The 23,100-nt window shown below is 34.8% G+C and overlaps 1 protein-coding gene across 4 annotated transcripts in view; it reads left to right on the top strand.

Annotated features, from left to right (window-relative positions):
* Window positions 1-23,100, top strand: part of RDX (radixin) — a 91,314-nt gene that overhangs the window by 35,452 nt on the left and 32,762 nt on the right. For all 4 annotated transcript variants that reach the window (XM_036895713.2, XM_036895711.2, XM_057491089.1 and 1 more), the window contains 5 exons: window positions 10,720-10,803; window positions 10,996-11,142; window positions 13,462-13,558; window positions 14,464-14,627; window positions 17,750-17,880. In XM_036895713.2, the coding sequence (XP_036751608.1) occupies window positions 10,720-10,803; window positions 10,996-11,142; window positions 13,462-13,558; window positions 14,464-14,627; window positions 17,750-17,880 (623 nt within the window). The remainder of the gene's footprint in view (window positions 1-10,719; window positions 10,804-10,995; window positions 11,143-13,461; window positions 13,559-14,463; window positions 14,628-17,749; window positions 17,881-23,100) is intronic.

The raw sequence follows: 23,100 nt of genomic DNA, 5'->3' as shown, positions 1-23,100 counted from the left end.
TTTTAGATTATAAGTTGCCAGCTGGATCAGAGAATATACTTTTAAAAATCATGATGTAGTAGCTACATAGATTTATATGCCCTGTAGTTATCTAAACTTTCTGCCTCTTCTCTCCTCATTCTTACAAGATAGACAATAAATGGAGGTAGTGGTCATTTGGATTTGGGGGAGCGTGTGCCTATTGCTGCTTGGTTAAAAATTCTCCACAGGCAGATAGGTGCTTATCATAAATGCCTTTGAGAATAGTAAGTGCCAAGTATATTTCCTCTATAGAATTAAAACGAAGGTTCTAATTTTTTAAAAGGCATTTTTAATTCAGTTTTCGTACTCTTTAGTCTAGTGCTTTGTTCTTATCTGCAGTATACTGCTGCCTCTATAACAGTTACTTTAAAGTAGCATGACACAGGAGGAAATGATTAGAAGACCTCGATTTTGAGTACTGATTTCTACTCTTTGCTAGTTATTGACCTTAATGGACATAATCTAAAATCTCTGAGCCTTGGTATGTGAATCTGCAAGATAGAGATAATGATTCTGTTCTACCTACCTCACAGTTTATGATTATAGAACATGAACTGTATAGGTTAGTTTTAACTGTAAAGTGTGATGTAAGTATTAGTTGATAGTAGTATTTATGAAATCTAGAAAGTACATCAAATGTTACTTTTAAGTATCTCATTTCTTAGTTGTAGCACACTATTCTTTGATATTAGAATGTACATGGAGATCTTTCTTTTTGAACTTGGAGAGAAGTTGTTACTGTTCTTAGTCTTAATTCCTGAATTTTAAAGTTTCTATTTAATGCAAAACTGTGTATTATTAACCTAAAATTTCAATTCTGGACAGTGTACCTATAATAGTGCTACATATAGTAACTCCTATCATTTTTTTTAGTAACCCCTATCATTACTATTCATCAACTGTGTGAACTTCTAAAGACCAGCATGTAGTAAAATTACCTGGTACATATAAACCTGATGTCTGTTGAATAAATTAAACAAAAAAATTTCAATTCTGTAACACTTCCTCATAGTATTGAAGCTCCTAGATGTTCTTTTTCATAAGTACTAAATAGGAAGAGAGACAAAACTACTTTATGTATGTTTTTATTAATTTCTTTTGGTTGTAGGCATTATTTTCAGCTAATAAATTGTATGCTCTTAATATGTTTTAGAAGATACCATTATGCATAGTAACTTTAATATGTGACTATTAAATGTTATAATGTCTTCCCTTTAATATTATTGCATTAATAGCTATCTTAGAAGGTCAAATAATGCATGTTGCTCACCAAAAGAACCAGGAATAGGGGATGCTTGTCTGGTTTTAATTATTCTAACCTAAAATTCTTTGTCTCAGATTTTTTGAAGCACTGAATTAAGGTAAATTAATTTCGTTTTGGAGAAAGGCTAGTTTTTTTTTTATTTGAAGTATAATATGTATTTAGTAAAATGCATAGTGCATTAGGTTTTAAATCCGTATGTAAGGTAAATATTATGTATGATCAAAATTACCCTGAAAAATTACTGAATTGTTTATAAAAGAATAGGCATTCTTTATCTCAGCAAGTATAACATAGGTAGTTGTTTTTTCACTGTTAGATCAGATTGCTATTTGAGCATCAGATGAGGTATTTGGCTTACATTTAATAGTCATGTGATCTAAAAACATGGTTTAAACACTGTAATCACTTTCAAGCTCAATTAATTTCTTTATTTTAAATGCATGTGTGCTGTAACTGACTCTGTTTAAGAAGGAAGACAGCACATGCTTTTCAGAATTTGATCTTTAAATTTGATGGCCCACTCAGGTATTCTTCAAGGTGATAGTCTCTTGAGGACAGATTAAAGCTATCAAAGCTTATAAAAGTGACTGATACAGTCAGAATATTAACTGTTTGGTTTTGAATGGAGAAAATACCTTCACAGTGATTGAATTATTCCCTGTATTCTCACTATCCAAGTACTTGGAGGGGGAAATTAATGATCATAAGGTTATTTGGTGATTGTAAATCACACACAATAATTTGATGATGTTGATGGATGCTTTTAATTCTTGTTCTGAACAATCCAGTTAAGCAGTCTGTTCTCCCACTCTAGAGTGTAGCTCTGGTGATGTATGGATAATCCGCTCTACCAGATAGTATCTCTGCTTAAACAAAGTATATATAAAAATTTTACATGCCAGGTTTCCAACTTGGGAATCTGAGTGGTTGGTAATACCTTTCTGCCAAGATAAGGGGAGCAAGAATATTTTTCAGAAGATTTCAGGTTTGAACCTATTGAGTTTGAAATATCTGTAGTATAACCAAGTGAGATGATTAGCATTCCTTTTTAGATGTAGGTCTGGGTCTTGGAGAGCAGATATAGTTTGGGGAGTAATCAGCGAATACATGATGACCCAAGGGAAAGAGGGAGATTGGCCTGAAAGTACATACAGAATGAGAAAAAGGCTGAAGATAGACCTGCTGGAACTTAAAAGCTAAGTACAGAGTAAGAGGTTCCTATAAAGTATTTTGAGAAAAAAATGGCCAGAGAGTCAAGAATAATACTAGAGGAGTGTCACGTCCTGGAAACCAAAGGAAAAGAATACTCTAAGGAGAGACTGATCAGCAATGTCAAATTGTACAAATAGATTGAATATGAGGGGATTAATGTGTCTCTTGGGCTTAACAATAAGGAGATTGTTAAGTGACCTTAGTAAGGGCAATTTCATTAGAGTGTCAGGGATCGAAGCCAGATGGTGGTAGACTGGGGGCAGTGGATGTGAGGTGTGGGAATGAAGGATAGTACATATGGACAGTTCTCTAATGAACTGCTGACTGTGAAAAAGAAAACAAACCTAGTAGAGTAGGGAAGTATTTGTTTATAGACATAGTCTTTAAAAAATGGGACAGAGTATATTTATTTATTTATTTATTTAAAAAAAATTTTTAATTTTATTATCATTAATCTGCAATTACATGAAGAACATTATGTTTACTAGGCTTTCCCCTACCGCAAGCCCCCCCCACAAACCCTATTACAGTCACTGTCCATCAGCATAGTAAGATGTTGTAGAATCACTACTTGTCTTCTCTGTGTTGCACAGCCATCCCCTTTCCCACACCCCCCACATTATAGATGCTAATCATAATACCCCCTTTCTTCTTCCCCGCCCTTATCCCTCCCCACCCTCCCATTCTCCCCAGTCTCTTTCCCTTTGGTAACTGTTAGTCCATTCTTGGGTTCTGTGCTTCTGCTGCTGTTTTGTTCCTTCAGTTTTTCTTTTGTTCTTACACTCCACAGATGAGTAAAATCATTTGGTATTTGTCCTTTTTTTGCTTGGCATATTTCACTGAGCATAATACCCTCTAGCTCCATCCATGTTGTTGCAAATTGTAGGATTTGTTTTCTTCTTGTGGCTGAATAATATTCCATTGTGTATATGTACCACATCTTCTTTATCCAGTCATCTACTGATGGACACTTAGGTAGCTTCCATTTCTTGGCTATTGTAAATAGTGCTGCGATAAACATAGGAGTGCATCTGTCTTTTTCAAACTGGAGTGCTGCATCCTTAGGGTAAATTCCTAGAAGTGGAATTCCTGGGTCAAATGCTATTTCTATTTTGAGCATTTTGAGGAACCTCCATATTGCTTTCCACAATGGCTGAACTAATTTACATTCCCACCAGCAGTGTAGGAGGGTTCCCCTTTCTCCACAACCTTGCCAACATTTGTTGTTGTTTGTCTTTTGGATGGTAGCCATCCTTACTGGTGTGAGGTGATATCTCATTGTGGTTTTAATTTGCATTTCTCTGATGACAAGCGATGTGGAGCATCTTTTCATGTGTCTGTTGGCCATCTGAATTTCTTCTTTAAAGAACTGTCTGTTCAGCTCCTCTGCCCATTTTTTAATTGGATTATTTGCTTTTTGTTTGTTGAGGTGCATGAGCTCTTTATATATTTTGGATGTCAAGCCTTTATTAGTTCTGTCATTTACGAATATATTCTCCCATTCTGTAGGGTATCTTTTTGTTCTATTGATTTTGTCTTTTGCTGTACAGAAGCTTTTTAGCTTGATATAGTCCCACTTGTTCATTTTTGCTTTTGTTTTCCTTGCCTGGGGAGATATGTTCATGAAGAAGTCGCTAATGTTTATGTCCAAGAGATTTTTGCCTATGTTTTTTTCCTAAGAGTTTTATGGTTTCATGACTTACATTCAGGTCTTTGATCCATTTTGAATTTACTTTTGTGTATGGGGTTAGACAGTGATCCAGTTTCATTCTCTTTCATGTAGCTGTCCAGTTTTGCCAGCACCATCTGTTGAAGAGACTGTCATTTCTCCATTGTACGTCCATGGCTCCTTTATCGAATATTAATTGACCATATATGTTTGGGTTAATGTCCAGAGTCTCTAATCTGTTCCACTGGTCTGTGGCTCTGTTCTTGTGCCAGTACCAAATTGTCTTGATTACTATGGCTTTATAGTAGAGCTTGAAGTTGGGGAGTGAGATCCCCCCCCACTTTATTCTTCTTTCTCAGGATTGCTTTGGCTATTTGTGGTCTTTGGTGTTTCCATATGAGTTTTTGTACTATTTGTTCCAGTTCGTTGAAGAATGTTGCTTTTAATTTGATAGGGATTGCATCAAATCTGTATATTGCTTTGGGCAGGATAGCCATTTTGACAATATTGATTCTTCCTAGCCAAGAGCATGGGATGAGTTTCCATTTGTTAGTGTCCTCTTTAATTTCTCTTAAGAGTGTCTTAGAGTTTTCAGGGTATAGGTCTTTCACTTCTTTGGTTAGGTTTATTCCTAGGTATTTTACTCTTTTTGGTGCAATTGTGAATGGAGTTGTTTTCCTGATTTCTCTTTCTGTTGGTTCATTGTTAGTATATAGGAAAGCCACAGATTTCTGTGTGTTGATTTTGTATCCTGCAACTTTGCTGTATTCCGATATCAGTTCTAGTAGTTTTGGAGTGTAGTCTTAGGGTTTTTTATGTACAATATCATGTCATCTACAAATAGTGACAGTTTAACTTCTTCTTTACCAATCTGGATTCATTGTATTTCTTTGTTTTGTCTGATTGCCGTGGCTAGTATGTCCAGTACTATGTTAAATAACAGTGGGGAGAGTGGGCATCCCTGTCTTCTTCCCGATCTCAGAGGAAAAGCTTTCAGCTTCTCACTGTTCAGTATGATGTTGGCTGTGGGTTTATCATATATGGCCTTTATTATGTTTAGGTACTTGCCCTCTATACCCATTTTGCTGAGAGTTTTTATCATGAATGATGTTGAATTTTGTCAAATGCTTTTTTCAGCATCTATGGAGATGATCGTGTGGTTTTTGTCTTTCTTTTTGTTCATGTGGTGGATGATGTTGATGGATTTTCGAATGTTGTATCATCCTTGCATCCCTGGGATGAATCCCACTTGGTCGTGGTGTATGATCCTTTTGATATATTTTTGAATTCGGTTTTCTAATATTTTATTGAGTATTTTTGCATCTACGTTCATCAGGGATATTGGTCTGTAATTTTCTTTTTTGGTGGTGTCTTTGCCTGGTTTTGGTATTAGGGTGATGTTGGCTTCATAGAATGAGTTTGAGAGTATTCCCTCCTCTTCTATTTTTTGGAAAACTTTGAGGAGAATGGGTATTATATCTTCTCTGTATGTCTGATAAAATTCCGAGGTAAATCCATCTGGCCCAGGGTTTTTTTTCTTGGGTAGTTTTTTGATTACCGCTTAAATTTCTTTGCTGGTAATTGGTTTGTTTAGATTTTGTGTTTCTTCCTTGGTCAGTCTTAGAAGGTTGTATTTTTCTAGGGAGTTGTCCATTTCTTCTAGGTTTTCCAGCTTCTTAGCATATAGGTTTTCATAGTAGTCTCTAATAATTCTTTGTATTTCTTGGGTCGGTCGTGATGTTTCCTTTCTCATTTCTGAGTCTGTTGATGTGTGTTGATTCTCTTTTTCTCTTAATAAGTCTGGCTAGAGGCTTATCTATTTTGTTTATTTTCTCAAAGAACCAGCTCTTGATTTCATTGATCTTTTTCTATTGTTTTAGCCTTCTCAATTTTGTTTATTTCTTCTCTGATCTTTATTATGTCCCTCCTTCTGCTGACTTTAGGCCTCATATGTTCTCTTTCCAATTTTGATAATTGTGATGTTAGACTATTCATTTGAGTTTGTTCTTCCTTCTTTAAATATGCTTGGATTGCTATATACTTTCCTCTTAAGACTGCTTTCTCTGTGTCCCACAGAAGTTGGGGTGTTGTGTTGTTGTTATTTATTTCCATATAATGGTGGATCTCCATTTTAATTTGGTCATTGATCCGTTGACTATTTAGAAGCGTTTTGTTAAGCCTCCATGTGTTTGTGAGCCTTTTTGCTTTCTTTGTACAATTTATTTCTAGTTTTATGCCTTTGTGGTCTGAAAAGTTGGTTGGTAGGATTTCAATCTTTTGGAATTTACTGAGGCTCTTTTTGTGGCCTAGTATGTGGTCTATTCTGGAGAATGTTCCATGTGCACTTGAGAAGAATGTGTATCCTATTGCCTTTGGGTGTAGAGTTCTATAGATGTCTATTAGGTCCATCTGTTCTACTGTGTTGTTCAGTGCCTCTGTGTCCTTACTTATTTTCTGTCTGGTGGATCTGTCCTTTGGAGTGAATGGTTTGTTGAAGTCTCCTAAAATGAATGCATTGCATTCTGTTTCCTCCTTTAATTCTGTTAGTATTTGTTTCACATATGCTGGGGCTCCTGTGTTGGGTGCATATATATTTAGAATGGTTATATCCTCTTGTTGGACTGAGTCATTTATCATTATGTAATGTCCTTCTTTATCTCTTGTTACTTTCTTTGTTTTGAAATCTATTTTGTCTGATACTAGTACTGCAACACCTGCTTTTTAATCCCTATTGTTTGCATGAAATATCTTTTTCCATCCCTTGACTTTTAGTCTGTGCATGTCTTTGGGTTTGAGGTGAGTCTCTTGTAAGCAGCATATAGATGGGTTTTGTTTTTTTATCCATTCAGTGACTCTGTGTCTTCTGATTGGTGAATTCAGTCCATTTCCATTTAGGGTGATTATCGATAGGTATGTACTTACTGCCATTTCAGGCTGTAGATGCGTGGTTACCAAAGGTTCCAGGTTACTTTCCTTACTATCTAAGAGTCTAACTTAACTCACTTAGTATGGTGTTACAAGTACAATCTAAAGGTTCTTTTCTGTTTCTCCTCCTTTGTTCATTATATATTAGGTATCAGATTGTGTACTTTTTGTCTATCCCTTGATTGACTTTGGGGATAGTCAATTTAATTTTGTATTTGCCTTGCAATCAACTGCTCCATCCTCCCTACCATGGTTTTACTACCTCTAGTGACAGCGATCCAACCCTAGGAACACTTCCATCTATAGCAGTCCCTCCAAATAGACTGCAGAGATGGTCTGTGGGGGGTAAACTCTCTCAGCTTTTGCTTATCTGGAAATTCTTTAATCCCTCCTTCAAATTTAAATGATAATCTTGCTGGATAAAGTTATCTTATTTCCAGGCCCTTCTGCTTCATGGCATTAAATACATCATGTCACTCCCTTCTGGCCTGTAAGGTTTCTGCTGAGAAGTCTGATGTTAGCCTGATGGGCTTTCCTTTGTATGTGATCTTATTTCTGCCTCTGGCTGCTTTTAACAGTCTGTCCTTATCCTTGATCTTTCCCATTTTAATTACTATGTGTCTTGGTGTTGTCTTCCTTGGGTCCCTTGTGTTGGGAGATTTGTGGATCTCCATGGCCTGAGAGACTATCTCCCTCCCCAGATTGGGGAAGTTTTCAGCAACTACCTCCTCAAAGACACTTTCTAGCCCTTTCTCTCTCTCTTCTTCTGGTATCCCTATAATACAAATATTGTTCCGCTTGGATTGGTCACACAGTTCTCTCAATATTCTTTCATTCTTAGAGATCCTTTTTTCTCTCTGTACCTCAGCTTCTTTGTATTCCTCTTCTCTAGTTTCTATTTCATTTATTGTCTCCTCCACCATATCCAACCTGCTTTTAATACCCTCTGTCGTGTTCTTCAACGATTGGAACTCTGACCTGAATTCATTCCTGAGTTCTTGGATGTTTTTCCATACCTCCATTAGAATGTTGATGATTTTTATTTTGAACTCCCTTTCAGGAATAGTCACGAGGTCCATATCACTTAAATTTTTCTCAGGAGTTGTATTAACAATTTTACTCTGGACAAGGTTCCTTTGGCGTTTCATGTTTGTATATGGCGCCCTCTAGTGTCCAGAAGCTCTATTCTGGAGCTGCTCAGCCCCTGAAGCAATGTTGGGGGTCTCAGGGGAGCGGTACTGGTGCCTGGTGGGAGGAAAGAGCTGTTCCCCGCCTCCTGGCTGCTGTGCCTGTCTCCACTGCCTGAGCCAGTGGGCCGGTCATACAGGTATGTTTTTGTCCCAGAGCAGCTGGATATGGATCCCTGCTTTCCACAAGAGGCCGGAATCCCAGTCTCCCCAGGAACTCTGCCTGTATTAGCTTTCCAACCCGGTAGTCATGCGAGTCTCATGAAAGGACCATGAAATGTAGGTTTGTGCTTCCAGCGCAGATCTCCGGAACTGGGTATTCAGCAGTCCCAAGCCTTCCACTCCCTCCCTGCTCTGTTTCTCTTCCTCCCACCAGTGAGCTAGGGTGGGGGAGGGGCTCAGGTCCTGCGAGCCACAGGTCTGGTACGTTACCCCGTTCAGTGAGGTCTGCTCTTTTCTCCAGGTGTGTGCAGTCTGATGCCGTCCTCTTTCCTGTTGTTCTCTCAGGATTAGTTGCGCCAACTATGTTTTCTAATTGTATCCAGTTTTAGGAGGAGGCCTCTGTCTCTCCTCTCACGCCACCATCTTTAATGCCCACCAAGTATATTTATTTTAATTCTTTTATTCATTCTACAAATATCATTGATCACCTCTTCAGTGCTGGTACTAGGCATACGGTGGTGAGCAACATGGATGTAGTCTTTGCCCTCTGTAATACCAGTTAAGTATATATGACAGTATATGTAGGCCGAGGACAATAAATATGTCATTAACTATGTCATTAATGATGGACATAATGATGGAGTGATGGTCCTAGAAAGTGGAAGAGAAGTCATTTAAAGGCCTAGAAAGACAAATTTAATGCTATGTTTGGACAGATTAGACTTAGGCATGAAAAAGGACTCCTTTGTTCTGGACAAAATAAAAATGCTTGGGGATTATTTGGATACCTGTTGCCAGTCATACAGATTAATGATATAAGTACCTTATGCAGAATGCAAATGAATGAGATTTGAAATGCAGGATATAAAAAGCTAGAACATAAACTTTAGTGGCATGCAATTTAATTAACCCATATCTTCAGGTTCATTTAATGTGATACCAGCAATTGGCTGCACTGATATATTATTACCAGCCTCAAGGCTGATTGCTTCCCTCTTGGTGAACACAGAGCCCAGACAGTCAGGGAAAGTATAAAGACAAGAAAAATGTGGAAACTTCAGTGCTCTAAGGAGGAAGACAAAACTCCTTTCCCAAAAAAGAAGAGCTTGTAAGGGGACACCTAGGGAAAGGAGCAGTGTGTAGGAAGATCACAGTGGTCTGTATGAGTCTGCATAAAGGAACCTACTCTCAATAATGAGTAACTTGTCCAAGGGAAGAGTCCATCCTAAGATCCTTTATACTGCCATGAAGTCCCTGGGATTCAGGTAAAAATTTTAGATGGTAAAACAGTAATATTTTAACAACATGTAGTTTGCTATCAGTAAAATATCTGAAAACTCACTATTAAAAATGAAAAATCATCGTATGACCCAAAGAGAATAGGAATACACAATCTATAGTGTGCATAGCACATAAATTAGGTAAATATTGAATTTGCTGATACGGTGTTTAAATATTAGTAGAAAATAAGAGTATTTATGTTTGTTTACATTTACATAAGGGACACTGGAAACTATAATAAAAAGTTACTAGGTTAATGATGGTGAAAAAGTATAACTTTTTACTTGTATACTTTTATATAAAGTATTACCTATAGAACATAACTTAATTTAGCAGGAAACAAAGGTAAATATGTAAAGTAAGAATTAAGGCTCAAGAATTCTGATTTTCAATTAAGAAAGTAATTTTCTTTTTTTTGTCCACTATTTTACTCATTTGAAACATTTTAATTCCCATAACTATCTGTATAACTTTTTGAAACATGCATTATATGAGTATATACACATGTCAAAATTAAGCTGTTTCAGATTTGTGGATTTTATTGTATGTACCTCAGTATAAAAATTAAAAGTAAAAAACCAACAAATCCTCCTCTGCTTCCTTTTCCTACATCCCATACTGCAACCTGGGGAAGACACCTCAAAGTAAAAAAAAGTGTTATCTAAAATTTCAGGATCTTAGAAACTTTTTTGAGATATAGATTCACATGCAACTGAAAAATAATAGATCCTTTGTATCCTTCTCTCAGCCTTCCCTGATAATGTCTTGCATAACTTTAGTACACTATAACAAATAATATATCACCAATCGTAATCAGATTTCATCAGCATTATATGCAGTCATCTGGTGTGTGTGTGTATTTATTCTCTGCAATTTTATCATGTGAATAGATGTGTTAGACAACTGCTACAGTCAAGATACTGAATGATTCCAGACTTTACAGGAATATTGACTTTGAATCATAGAGGCATTTTCATAGATTTTCTTTTCCTTTATAGTGTTTTGGAACAACACAAACTAACAAAAGAACAGTGGGAAGAAAGAATACAAAACTGGCATGAAGAACATAGAGGAATGCTAAGGTACTTTGGTGGTATTTTCATAGTATTTTTCCTTAAACTGAAGTATTTTTATTTTATAACATTTATAAATGTTATCTGGTTATCTCTGAAAGATTTCAACTTACATTAATAAATACAAGCACTAAATTTTAATCCAAAGTATGTTTGTTTCTTAGACACTTAAATATATCACAATAAGCTTTATTTTAACAGGGAAGATTCTATGATGGAATACCTGAAAATTGCACAAGATCTAGAAATGTATGGAGTCAACTATTTTGAAATAAAAAATAAAAAGGGAACTGAATTGTGGCTAGGTGTTGATGCTTTGGGTCTGAATATTTATGAGCATGATGACAAGTAAGTAAATTTGCTACATAGTGTACTAGTCATTAATCATATTCTATAACTTTAATCTTTGTAAAAGCTCTTTTTCTGTTTGATCACCTTTACTACTTTTTTTTTCAAATTAAAAGATTAGTTAATGCCACATAAGCTTTCAGATACCATATTTCTATTTTCCAATATCTTGCAGTTCCAGAATTCTAAGTGTATTTATCAAATGAGACGATTCACTTTTATTTAAAGTATGCTTACTGATCTCTTTTGAGCTCTGTTCACCAAGTTAATTGAAATTTGTTCCTTTAATAGGTGAACAATAAGTCCTTAAATGTTATGCTTGGCATGTGGGTTGAATTGAAATTAACATATATAAGAAATCAGGAGCAGTGAGACAATGAAATTAATAGATGTATGATTTAATGTAGTTTGTAACACCGTTTTCTTTAAACATTTATCTCATAGGAATTGCTTTGAATATTTTTAGACATCAATAAAGTAGAATATCCCTGTATTAAGCATAGTGAACAGTGTAATTTTATTTTGAAATTGAGCAGGTGTTAGTTTTTCTATTAAATAAAATACATCAGGTTCTTCAAACACTCTTCAGGAATTATAGCTGCAGTTGCTTTATATTTTTCTTTAATTTATTAACAACACTTAAATGTCCAAGTCTATACCAATAATCAATCCCCTCTTGTTTCTTTTTATTCTGGGTTACCTCCAGAACTGTAGTTTCATTATTACAGATGTCTAACAAATTACACATTTCTTAGCATATGACTCCTAAAGAGAGCACTTTACTAATTTTTACTCTTGATATATATTTTTTCCTTTATATTACAAAGCAAGTCAAAATGCTGTATCATTCAGAAGAGAAAATTCTGAAAAGCAAAAGACTTCAAGATTAATTTTTGTGGACCAAGTCTTTTTCCTTTTTCTTTCTTTTAAGAATTATTGTATTAGTTCTATTAGAGCACCCAGTATATGTATGAATACAGATTAAGATGGGGACAGAATATTAAAGAGAGTGTTAGCTTAGGATGGGATTGGTGATTAGACAAAAGGGAATTTGGTCTTACCTGTAATGGTTCAGGTTGTTTTTTTTTTTAAATATAATGAGGATATATTCAGCTATCTTAACTTGTATTTCCAAAATTAAAAACTCAAAATAGGGTACAACTATACAAACTTTAGTTTCTTTAACCAGCTTTACTACTTAGTTATATCTAATTTATGCCCCACCTTAGCCAAATTATCAAGTATCTAATATTCAAGTAACTGCCAGACTTAATTCACAAGATTGTTGTGAGAATTACATGAGGAAATTGCTTTAGAATTTTTCAAAGTAACATTTAAATGTAGTATATAGCATAGTCCTGTGAACATGTAACTGACATCTCAGTGACCGGCCATTAGAGGGCAGTGTAATACATGCACATTGAGTAAACAGTGATTTATGTAGGAAAAATTATTTGCTTCATGTGTTTCCTAGTTGGCTTAAGAATGAAAAGGACTGAAATAGGTATAAATGAATACTGTTATCAGAAGACTGACCAAAAGATTTTGGCCAGCATAGGCATCACAATCAGTCTGTACTCCCATTATCAGATAGCAGTGATACATTTTGAAGGATAGTCTGAAATGGTAAAAGATATGGAAAGCAGAAATAAAATTTCTTTGTTCCAATCTGATTTCTACATCTTTATGTGTAGGGCTGTAAAATAGGGACAGCTGTTTTATAGTTTTATAGTTTGTTTATATGAATGCTTACAATTTTTTTGAGATATAATTCACATACCATAAAATTAATCCTTTTAAAGTATACTGAAAATTTAGTGTTTTTGGTGTATTCACAAATATCCAAACACTTTTAAACTAAACAGAGGAAGGAAATAAAATTTTGTTATTTTTAGTAACTTATGTCCCTAACTCACATGAAAACTTATGAAATCTTTCTTTTTCCCCCTCTCTTCTTAAATGTATTTAAACTAATGGTTGTAGTAGCTTGAATCTAAATAGAGCTAATGCAAACCCCAAGAGGCTGAGTTGTACGCTCTAGTTGCTATATAATTTCTTCTAGCTACTTAGAAAAATGTAAGTATAATGCTTTCAATGTCCATGACACATTTATGAAATCCTTGAATAGTTACATGGTTTAATTGATCAAATTTCCCCTTAAAAGATAATATTAACAGCATGTTAATGAGTATGTTAATATATTTTGAAAATCTGGAACTCTAAAGACTGGTCATTTGCTAAATTGGTCCTACAAAGTTATTGTGAATTTTATCCATTGTTTCCTGCTTCTAATTTAAAAGGATGCTCTCATTTTTTAAGGTTAACACCTAAAATTGGTTTTCCATGGAGTGAAATCAGAAATATTTCATTTAATGACAAAAAATTTGTTATAAAACCAATTGACAAAAAGGCACCTGTAAGTAAAATTCTTTTATATGTTCTGTGTATTAACTCTTTAAATTTATGCCACTTTGCTGTGATACCTCTTGAAGAATGGCATTGTTTTGTTCATTCATTGACTTGCTCCTGAGGAACATTCTCTGTCTATAGTTTAACTTTCCCAGTGATTAAATACTGAATGTCATTAAAAGTATAAGATCTTAATCTTTTTACAACATTAACATCTTAGGGTTTTATTTTGACTAAGATTCTACTGTAAGGTAGGTAATATTTATTAAGAAGTAGTTGAAGATAATCAACATTCCTAAGAAGCTATTAAGAAAAGACTTATTTGTTGGTGAATAGGACATAGCAGAGTTAACCCTATTCTAAATAAACTCTGTTTATAGAGTTTTGCATTATGAACATTGTGTTTTTTGTAACTCAAAGCCTTAAGAAATTTTTATATTTAAACACAATATTTGATTGTCATAGTGTCAAGTAGACTGTAGCATTCTAACTCTGTTAAAGAAAAGACAGAAAAGGAGAACATACCTAGATTATAAAACTTGACAACCATGAACAAAAGGATAAATTTTTAAATTGATGGCAAAAGGCAAAACAAATAAAAAATCCTTCTCTGAGGTGAAGGAAGAGATGCTGATAGTTACTTTGGAGAAGAAAAAGAATAAATGACATTTAATATATTAGAGGATAAGATTGTTCGCCTCTTAACAAAAGGAGTGGGGAATGAAAAGGTGAGGAACCAGTATGAAAGTTATGTCACAGTCACTAGGAATTAGGAGATTTTATTATTTCTTAACTTTATGTAATAAGACATTACATAAGAATTAGAATTCGAACCACATTTTGAAATTTACTATATATTATTGTGAGAGAGACTATCCAGGAAGATTTTAAATTCCAACACTTTATGTTTAGGATTTTGTTTTTTATGCACCTCGTCTGAGAATCAATAAGCGGATTTTGGCCTTGTGTATGGGAAACCATGAGCTCTACATGCGGAGAAGGAAGCCTGATACTATCGAAGTACAGCAGATGAAGGCTCAGGCTAGGGAGGAGAAACACCAGAAGCAATTGGAAAGGTATGGGATTTATAGCCTTTCATTAATTGATAGGAGTAGGCTATCTAAAACTATGTATGCTCAGTTTCTTTAACATACTCTGAATTTACATTTTTACATTATCAGTGTATTAAAATTGAATGACAGTGTTATCACTATCCTCTTTTAAAATGAGTACGTATAATTTTCAAGTTAGATATCTGTGATATATTTCTGAGAAAATAGCTTCAGACTTCACAGATGTGCTTTTCTTTCATTATGCTTGTTTTCCAGTGACAGGCATTGCTCTGGATGTAGTAGTTTGGAATTTTCAAGTTTGTTTTGCTTGTTATTTGTATATCTTAATTGATTAGGGTAAATGTGCTGAATATTTTGCTTGGAAACACTGTCAGTTCACTTGAGTTTCTAGAACAGTTCAGAGACTACTATCAGTACTCTCTGCCAGTGACACAGGTCTTTTTAACCATGGTTCACTTAGACTTTTGAAAAAAGATACTGTTAAATATATTAAGTTGAGAGTTTTTGAAATGGAAAGATTGAATAAAGTCCTATTGACCCTGGAGCCAGATTACTGTGTCCAGCAACCTAATTCCCAAATGTAATTCTAGTTTAATTTGACATTTATGCTTTACTTGAAAAAACTCAAAAGACCAAACCGAAGTTAACCTTTATTTAGGAAATCTTCGTAGAATACACTATAATCTAAGAAATAGAGTAAGTCTTAAACAAGGTAAAATTGAGTAGCCCTTAACATACATACATTTACATATTACAAAAGTATTGGAAATCACAAGTTGGAATCTAATAATCAAATGGGCCCTAATTTTAGGGACCAAAATTACTAGATATTATTTTGCTACCTATACTTTTAGTGTTTGTATTTAATGATGTATTTTTTTCTTAAATGTTCTGTATAATTCAGATACTTCATTCAGATTATTCCTCACAAATTACTTACCTTCAAAAATTTGCCTTGGATAACTTTACTGTATCATACATTTTTATGTAGGAATGAAACTTCCCAGTAATTCCTGATCCCATCATTAAAGATACTGAGTTGTATTGTTAATTTAACTGGGCCCTGTCATTTTTATTGCTCTTAGGTGTCTTAGGATCACATTGTGGTTCTAGTCTTACATGCTTCTTAAAATTTTTCTTGATTGGGCTTTACTTTCTATATATATATATAAAATATGAAGATCTAATTGGCTTTATTAAATCATTTGTCCTCTAGCAAGCAAAGCTGCTCCTAGGAATTGTATAAAATTGGAGGGAGTTCATGGACAGGAAGGTGGTGGGAAGTTACTAGCAAAGAGAAGAAGGGACCGTTTCAGGCTTCTTAGGGAGAGCAGAAAGGGTTCTTACAAGGTAGATCACCCAATCTTCTTTAGGGAAGATGGAGAAGGCTCAGGTGACCAATTATCTTACTACCAATGCTGACCAGAAAATTCCTGACAAGGCTATATTCTGGGGGAGGCTGAAACTGTTGTTTGGTTAGGTATGAAGTCTTGGTTTGCTGAGGTGGGGCTCAGCTCACGTGACCCCATTTGGGGCAGGTTGGTTTTTCTTTTTTTAGGTTGGGCATTGCCTTTTTTTTTTTTAAGGTATCATTGATATACACTCTTATGCAGGTTTCACATGAAAAACAATGTGGTTACGACATTCACCAATATTATCAAGTTCCTCCCATACCCCATTGAAGTCGCTGTCCATCAGTGTAGTGAGATTTCACAGAGTCACTACTTGTCTTCTCTGTGCTACACTGTCTTCACTGTGACCCCCACACACCAATCATAATGCCCCTGAATCCCATTCTCCCTCCCTCCCCTTTGGTAACCACTGGTCCCTTCTTGGACTCTGAGTCTGCTGCTGTTTCGTTCCTTCAGGTTTGCTTCGTTGTTGTACTCCACAAATGAGGGAAATCATTTGGCACTTGGCTTTCTCTGCCTGACTTATTTCACAGAGCATAATACCCTCTAGCTCCATTCATGTTGTTGCAAATGGTAGGATTTGTTTCTCTCTTACAGCTGAATAGTATTCCATTATGTATATATATGTACCACCTCTTCTTTATCCCTTCATCTACTAATGGACACTTAGGTTGCTTCCATGTCTTGGCTATTGTAAATAGTGCTGCAATAAACATAGGGGTGCATATGTCTTTTTTGAATCTGAAATCTTGTTTTCTTTGAGTAAATTCCTAGGAGTGGAATTCCCAGGTCAAGTGGTATTTCTATTTTTAGTTTTTTGAGGAACCTCCATATTGCCTTCCACAATGGTTGAACTAGTTTACATTCCCACCAGCAGTGTAGGAAGGTTCCCCTTTCCCTGCATTCTCGCCAGCATTTGTTCCTACTCTTTTCTGTGTTGGTCATCCTAACTGGTGTAAAGTGATATCTCATTGTGGTTTTAATTTGCATTTCCCTGATAATTAGAGATGTGGAGCATCTTTTCCTGTGCAGCCAGCCAGGGGGATGGAGCACTTGAAGATCCTGAAAGTTCCCAGTCTGCTGGGCAAAGTGCACCCGGACAATTTTGTCTACCTGCCCTTTCTCCTGAGCAGTAAGCTCTGTGCAGTCCTTGCCCCTTTAGCAGCCCTCTTGCTGTTAGGAAGTCTCTCACACTGCCCACCCAGGTCAGCCAGATATTTATCCCTGTTTTCCACAAGCAGCTGGAATCTCAAGTCTCTCCAGGTATTCGGCCTGTCTTAGCTTTCCAATCCCACTAATCACCAGAGCACCATGCAATGTAGGTTTGTGCTCCCAGAGCAGATCTCCAGGGCTAGGTGTTCAGCAGTCCCAGGTCTCCACTCCATCCCGGCTTGGTTTCTCTTCCTTCTGCTGGTGAGCTGGGGTGGGGGAAAGGCTTTGGTTCGTTACCCTGTTCCGTGAGGTCTGTTCTTTTCTCCAGGTGTATGCAGTCTGGCACAGCCTTCTTTCCTGTTGTTCTTTCATAATTAGTTGTATTAATCATATTTTCATATTATTTGTGGTTTTAGGGGGAGGTCTCTGTCTCACCTCTGATGCCACCAATCTTTTTCAGCAGAAAGTCTGTGCTGTAGTTTCTTAGTTGATTCACAGTACCTACATTTCACATGAATATTTCTATTTATTTGTAACAAACTAATTGCGATTTCTCTTAAGGGCACAGTTAGAGAATGAAAAGAAGAAAAGAGAAATAGCAGAAAAGGAAAAGGAAAGAATAGAACGTGAAAAGGAAGAGCTAATGGAACGTCTTAGGCAAATTGAAGAACAGACAATGAAAGCGCAGAAAGGTAAAAGTTTCTTTTTGAATTAGATTCAAAATTGTTGCTTTGTTCTCAGATAGTATTATTTCCTTTCCTGCTTTTAAATCTTATGTAGAATAATTATTTAATTGACAAATTAATACTTAGAATCACATCAAAAACATGTTTAAGGCACATACAATGTTTATATGTTCTTTCTGTTTCATTTACTTAGATATTCAACTATTTTCATGTGTGCTCTTGTTATATATTTTAAATGAGTGCCTATGTTAATTTATTCCTTTTATTCTTCGGGGTTCCATAAACTCACACTTTAAATACTTTCTGGCATTTAAGCAAAAGCATTTATTTAGTGCTCTATGGATACTTATGTAGTTTAAGTCATCTATGTCATTTAAGGTATTTTAAGGTATTCTAACTATATAAAATCTCTTTTGGAACTCAATCTTTAAATTTCATTTTAGTGTATTAAAAAATATACAATGCATAGAAATGGTGTGCTTGTTTGCTTTTGGTAACATGTTTGCTGGAACCTGCTTCCTAGGCAATGTGTAGCCAATATGCTACAGTGAATAGAAAGGATACATGAGATTTAGAGAGTGGTTTCTATTAAGTAAACTCTTCGATAAAATACTTTCAAACAACAAATAGTGGGAAGAATGAAAGGAAGAAGGTATTGAGGAAAATAAGATGTGTCACTCCTAAGCAGTAGAATCTGTAGGGGTTAACATGAAATCTACACTGTTTATAAAATGAGTTAACATGTGCTTTCCTGACAGCTTATAGAATCTACCCTTAGTTCTGTTGAAAGTAGAATATGGTTTGTTCTGTTTAAGGTTTATTAAATAATAATGTATTTAAGCCATAAAAAATAACTTTATTTAAGGTTTATTTTCATTCCATATACCAGCCTGTCATGGTGGGCAGATGTTCTTGGGCAGTGGGTAGAATAATTTGCGAATGGGTAGCTAAAGAAGAAAGTCACAAAGATTGCTATGAATTCACAAACTGGTTGATCATTCCAGTTCCCAGAGGCTTGGAAATAATATTTCTAAGAGAAGAAATTGGAAAAAAAAAACCTGTGTTTTATTCTGCCTCATTAGAAGCCTCACTTGTCAGAGCTAGAAAAGATCTCAAAGCTATTTAGTTCAAAGCCCAGGAGTAATAAAGAGACTTACTTGCAGGCCGCAACACAAGGGTAGAACTTATTTCCTGAATTCCAGCTGTTTCTGCCACTCTGGGTGTCTTTGTCACTGATTAAAGTGGACGTTCGTGAAGTGCCTATTTTTTGCTGCATTTTAGGAATACAAATATATAGCATGCATGAGAGGGAAGTCTGTGTCATTGGCAGAAATAAGATATACATACATAAAAATATTTTAATTAAATGAGGTAATATGGACTAAATGTCATGCGAATAGTATAAGCAATACTTTCTAGAGGAAGAATTCTTTAAAATATCTGGGATATACTAAACTGTGTTTTGAAAGGAAAATCTAAAGAAATTTATGGTACTGGTCTGATTTTGAAGAAAAGATTGAATGATAGCACATTTTCGTTTACATAATTAAATTCTAAGAGAATAGGTACTTACTAAATCTTTCAATCTCATTTAGGATGTATAATAAAAATATTAATGATTTACACACAGAAAACTACTCAAGTAAAGAAACACTAAAGAATATAAGGAAGAACATAAGAAAGAATATAGAGCAATCCCTATCAAGACAATTTCAAATCAGTCATTTTAAGGCAAAGGACATCCTCGAATTTGTTTTTTGTTTTCTAATAATAAAAGTTTTTCCAGACTGTCCTAAAATCAGCATGATTGTCTTGTAATTTATGCAAAATTCTCATTCAAGTGCAGTAACTCTGACCATATCTAAGTCATGTTACTTGTTAAGATTTGTTAAAGAAGAAAAAAGTTCTCTATACTTCATTGTTGTCATTTTATTTTTTTTAATTTGTTACAGAAGTCATTATTAGACATTAGTCACAAATCATTAAGTAGACCCATTCTATCATTTTTACATATCCAGAATTCATCATCATTGAATCATCTTCCTTTATCATTTTTTTAACCATCTTTAAGATACATTGATGAGTAAGTATATTTGAGCAGACTTGCATTCATTTACTGTTCCAACAAATCTCTTTGAAAGAGGTATTAGAAAAGACAAACAATAGGAAACCATAGGGAAAACTTGGGGTATAGAGATTTCATTCATTCTGAATACTTATTAAGCACCTAATATGTACTAGGCACTACTCTGGATAGTGGACATACAGTATTGAACAAATAAGGTCCCTGCTGTCATGTAGCTTACATTTTATTGAGGAAGAACACAGTAGTAAAGTTAACATAATAAAAATCCTTTTATGTTTTTTTAAGTTCTTTGAAAGAAGTAAGTATGATAGTATAATAAAATAGTGCTTGTTGAGTAGGAGTGGGTTGTCCACTTTGGTATGCATTGTTTATAGATAAGAGCCAAGCTTTAATTAGAATTAACTTAGAATAAGCCCAAAAGCAAGTCATTTTAACCTCTTCAGGTCCTTAGTTTCCTAATTTTTAAAATGGAAATAAATAATCCCCAACTTCGTTTCCTGAGTTTTTTTCAAATTTGTAGTTACATTAACTTTTTTTCATTGAAGTATAGCATAGGTATAGTAATGTGCATGTCTCTTAGGTGTAAGGCCCAACAGATTTTTACAAAGTGAATTTATTCCTCTAACTACCCAGAACAAGATAAAGAATATTACCTGAACTCAAGGAGCCTCCCTGTGTTCCTTCCCAGTCATTTTTTCACTCCAAATGTGACTCATATCATTCTGATCTATATAATCATAGAGTTTAGTCTCACCTTTTTTCTAATAGCTTTGTTGAGATAAAATTTATATACCACACAATTGGCCAAAGTGTAGAATTTAATGGCTTTTAAAGTATATTCACAGAGTTGTGCAGCCATCACCACAATTTTAAAACAATTTCATCACCCCAAAAAGAAATTCCACTCCCATTAGCAGTCACTCCCATTTCTTCCCAATTCTCCTTCCCCAAGTCCGACGCATTTTAAATGACTCCACTCACTGTATTGTCTTTTGTGACTGTCTTTCACTGAGAATAATGTTTTCAAGGTTCATCCACATTGTAGCATGTATCAAACACTTTTTTTATGCTGAATATTATTTCATTTTGCAAATATATTACATTTTACTTATTACTTGTTGGACACTTGGGTTTGTTTCCACTGTTTAGCTGTTGTGAATATGCTGCAATGAACATTTGTGTACTGGTTATTGTGTATTCATGTTTTCATTTCTTTTGAGTATAAACCTGGGAGTGGAAATGCTGAGTCATATGATACCTTTTATGTTTAACTTTTTGAAGAACTGCCAAACTGGTTCCTTAAGGGACTATACCCATTTTACATTCCTACCAGCAGTGTATGATTTCCTCTGCATCTTCATTGACTCTTGTTACTGCTTGTCTTTTGAACTGTAGTATCCTAATGTGTGTGAAGTCTATCTCGTAGTGGTTTTGATTTGCATTTTCCTAATGGCTGATGATGTTGAGCAATCTTCCCATATACTTAATGGCCATTTATGTATATATCTTCTCTGGGAAAATGTAGTCAGATTTTCTGACCATTTTTCAATTTCATTGTCTTTTTGTTACTGAGGTATTTTTTATATGCCTGGATACAAGTCCCTTATCAGATAACAGATAAATGATGTGCAAATATTTTCTATCATCTTGTAGGTAATCTTTTCATGTGTTGATGGTGTTGTTTGAAGCTCAGTGGTTTTAAATTTGGATAGAGATCAATTTATTTATTTTTTATTTTGTTGCTTGTGCTGTTGGCATTGTAATTAAGAATAGTCTTGCCTGTTTTTGAACTACATATAAATGTTCCTGTACTCTTACATTTGGCAGCTTTTTGCTCAAACTTATGCATGTAACTACATTTTTTCTTTTACATTGCTGTATAATATTCTATTGCACATATATACTACAATTTATTCTACTGATGATGGCATTTGGGATATTTCCAGTTTGGGGCTCTTATAAATTAGGCTGCTATAAGTATTCCTGAACGTAGCACTTTTGTATTCATTGTTGAGAGCTATGCAACTAGGAGTGGAATTGCTGAATCACAGCTATACACAGCTATACTATATAGTGCCACCATTTCTCCAAAGTGATGTGTCAGTTTTCATTGCTATCAGTAGTGAATGAAAGTTCATTTGCTGTACATTTTTTCACCATTACTTTCACCACTTGTTAGTGTCAAGGTTTCTTTTTTGTTTTGTTTGTTTAGCCACTCACTGGTGAGTGGAGTGACTACAGTGCATTTTCATGATGACTGATTACTTTGAGCACTTTTGAAAATGCTTATAGCTGTCTGTAAATGGCCTTTTCATATCTGTTGCCTATTTTAAAAAGATGGATTTTGTTTCTCTTATTGATCTGTAGGAGTCCTTTATGTGTGTTGTAAAAAAAAAATTCTTATGGTTTACTTTTTTACTCTCAATGGTGTCTTTTAATGAAGATAACTTTTAATTTTAAATTCATTTATCACTCTCTTCCTTATGGTTGTGAATATATTATTCTCTACTAACTTCTAGAAACATTGTTTGCCTTTAACATTTAGGTCCACAATCCATATGTAATTGATTTTTTGTAAAGCTCAAGGTTTATTTTTTCCCATATGTATTTCTAGTTGATGCAGACTCATTTATTGCAAAGACTGTCCTTTCCCCATGGAATTGAAGCATCACTTTGTCACAGTTCCAGAAAATTATATATATATATAGGACTGTTTCTAGACTGTCTTCTGTTCCACACATCTGTCTATGTTATTGGCAATGCCATACTTTTCAATTATTAGGTGTATCTAGAAGATTTGTAACTGACATGTCTCATAATTGAGTAACAGGTGTACAACAGAATACTTGCAATTCAGTGCACTGTAGGAAGGAAGCATGTTTCAAAGACAAGACAATTCGTAGCTTCCATATTAAGCTTTTGCATTATCTTTTATGGCATTAATTATTCACTGCTATACATTGCATGCTTCTATATTTTATCATCCTGAGGTTGAGAAAAGGAAAATAATTACTTGAGAAAGTTATTATAGGGAGCCATTTAGTTTGTAACAGGACAGACTAAATTTCCAGAAGTGTTTGTTATCTGCCAAGACTGGGCTTCACAGTTTGAGTCAACAGTTAGGATGTTCTGCCTATATC

This window comes from Manis pentadactyla, chromosome 13, assembly GCF_030020395.1.
Source record: "Manis pentadactyla isolate mManPen7 chromosome 13, mManPen7.hap1, whole genome shotgun sequence".
Taxonomy (NCBI): Eukaryota; Metazoa; Chordata; class Mammalia; order Pholidota; family Manidae; genus Manis; species Manis pentadactyla.
The sequence above is the reverse complement of the archived record's forward strand: the minus strand, read 5'-3'. Positions and strand labels throughout refer to the sequence as shown.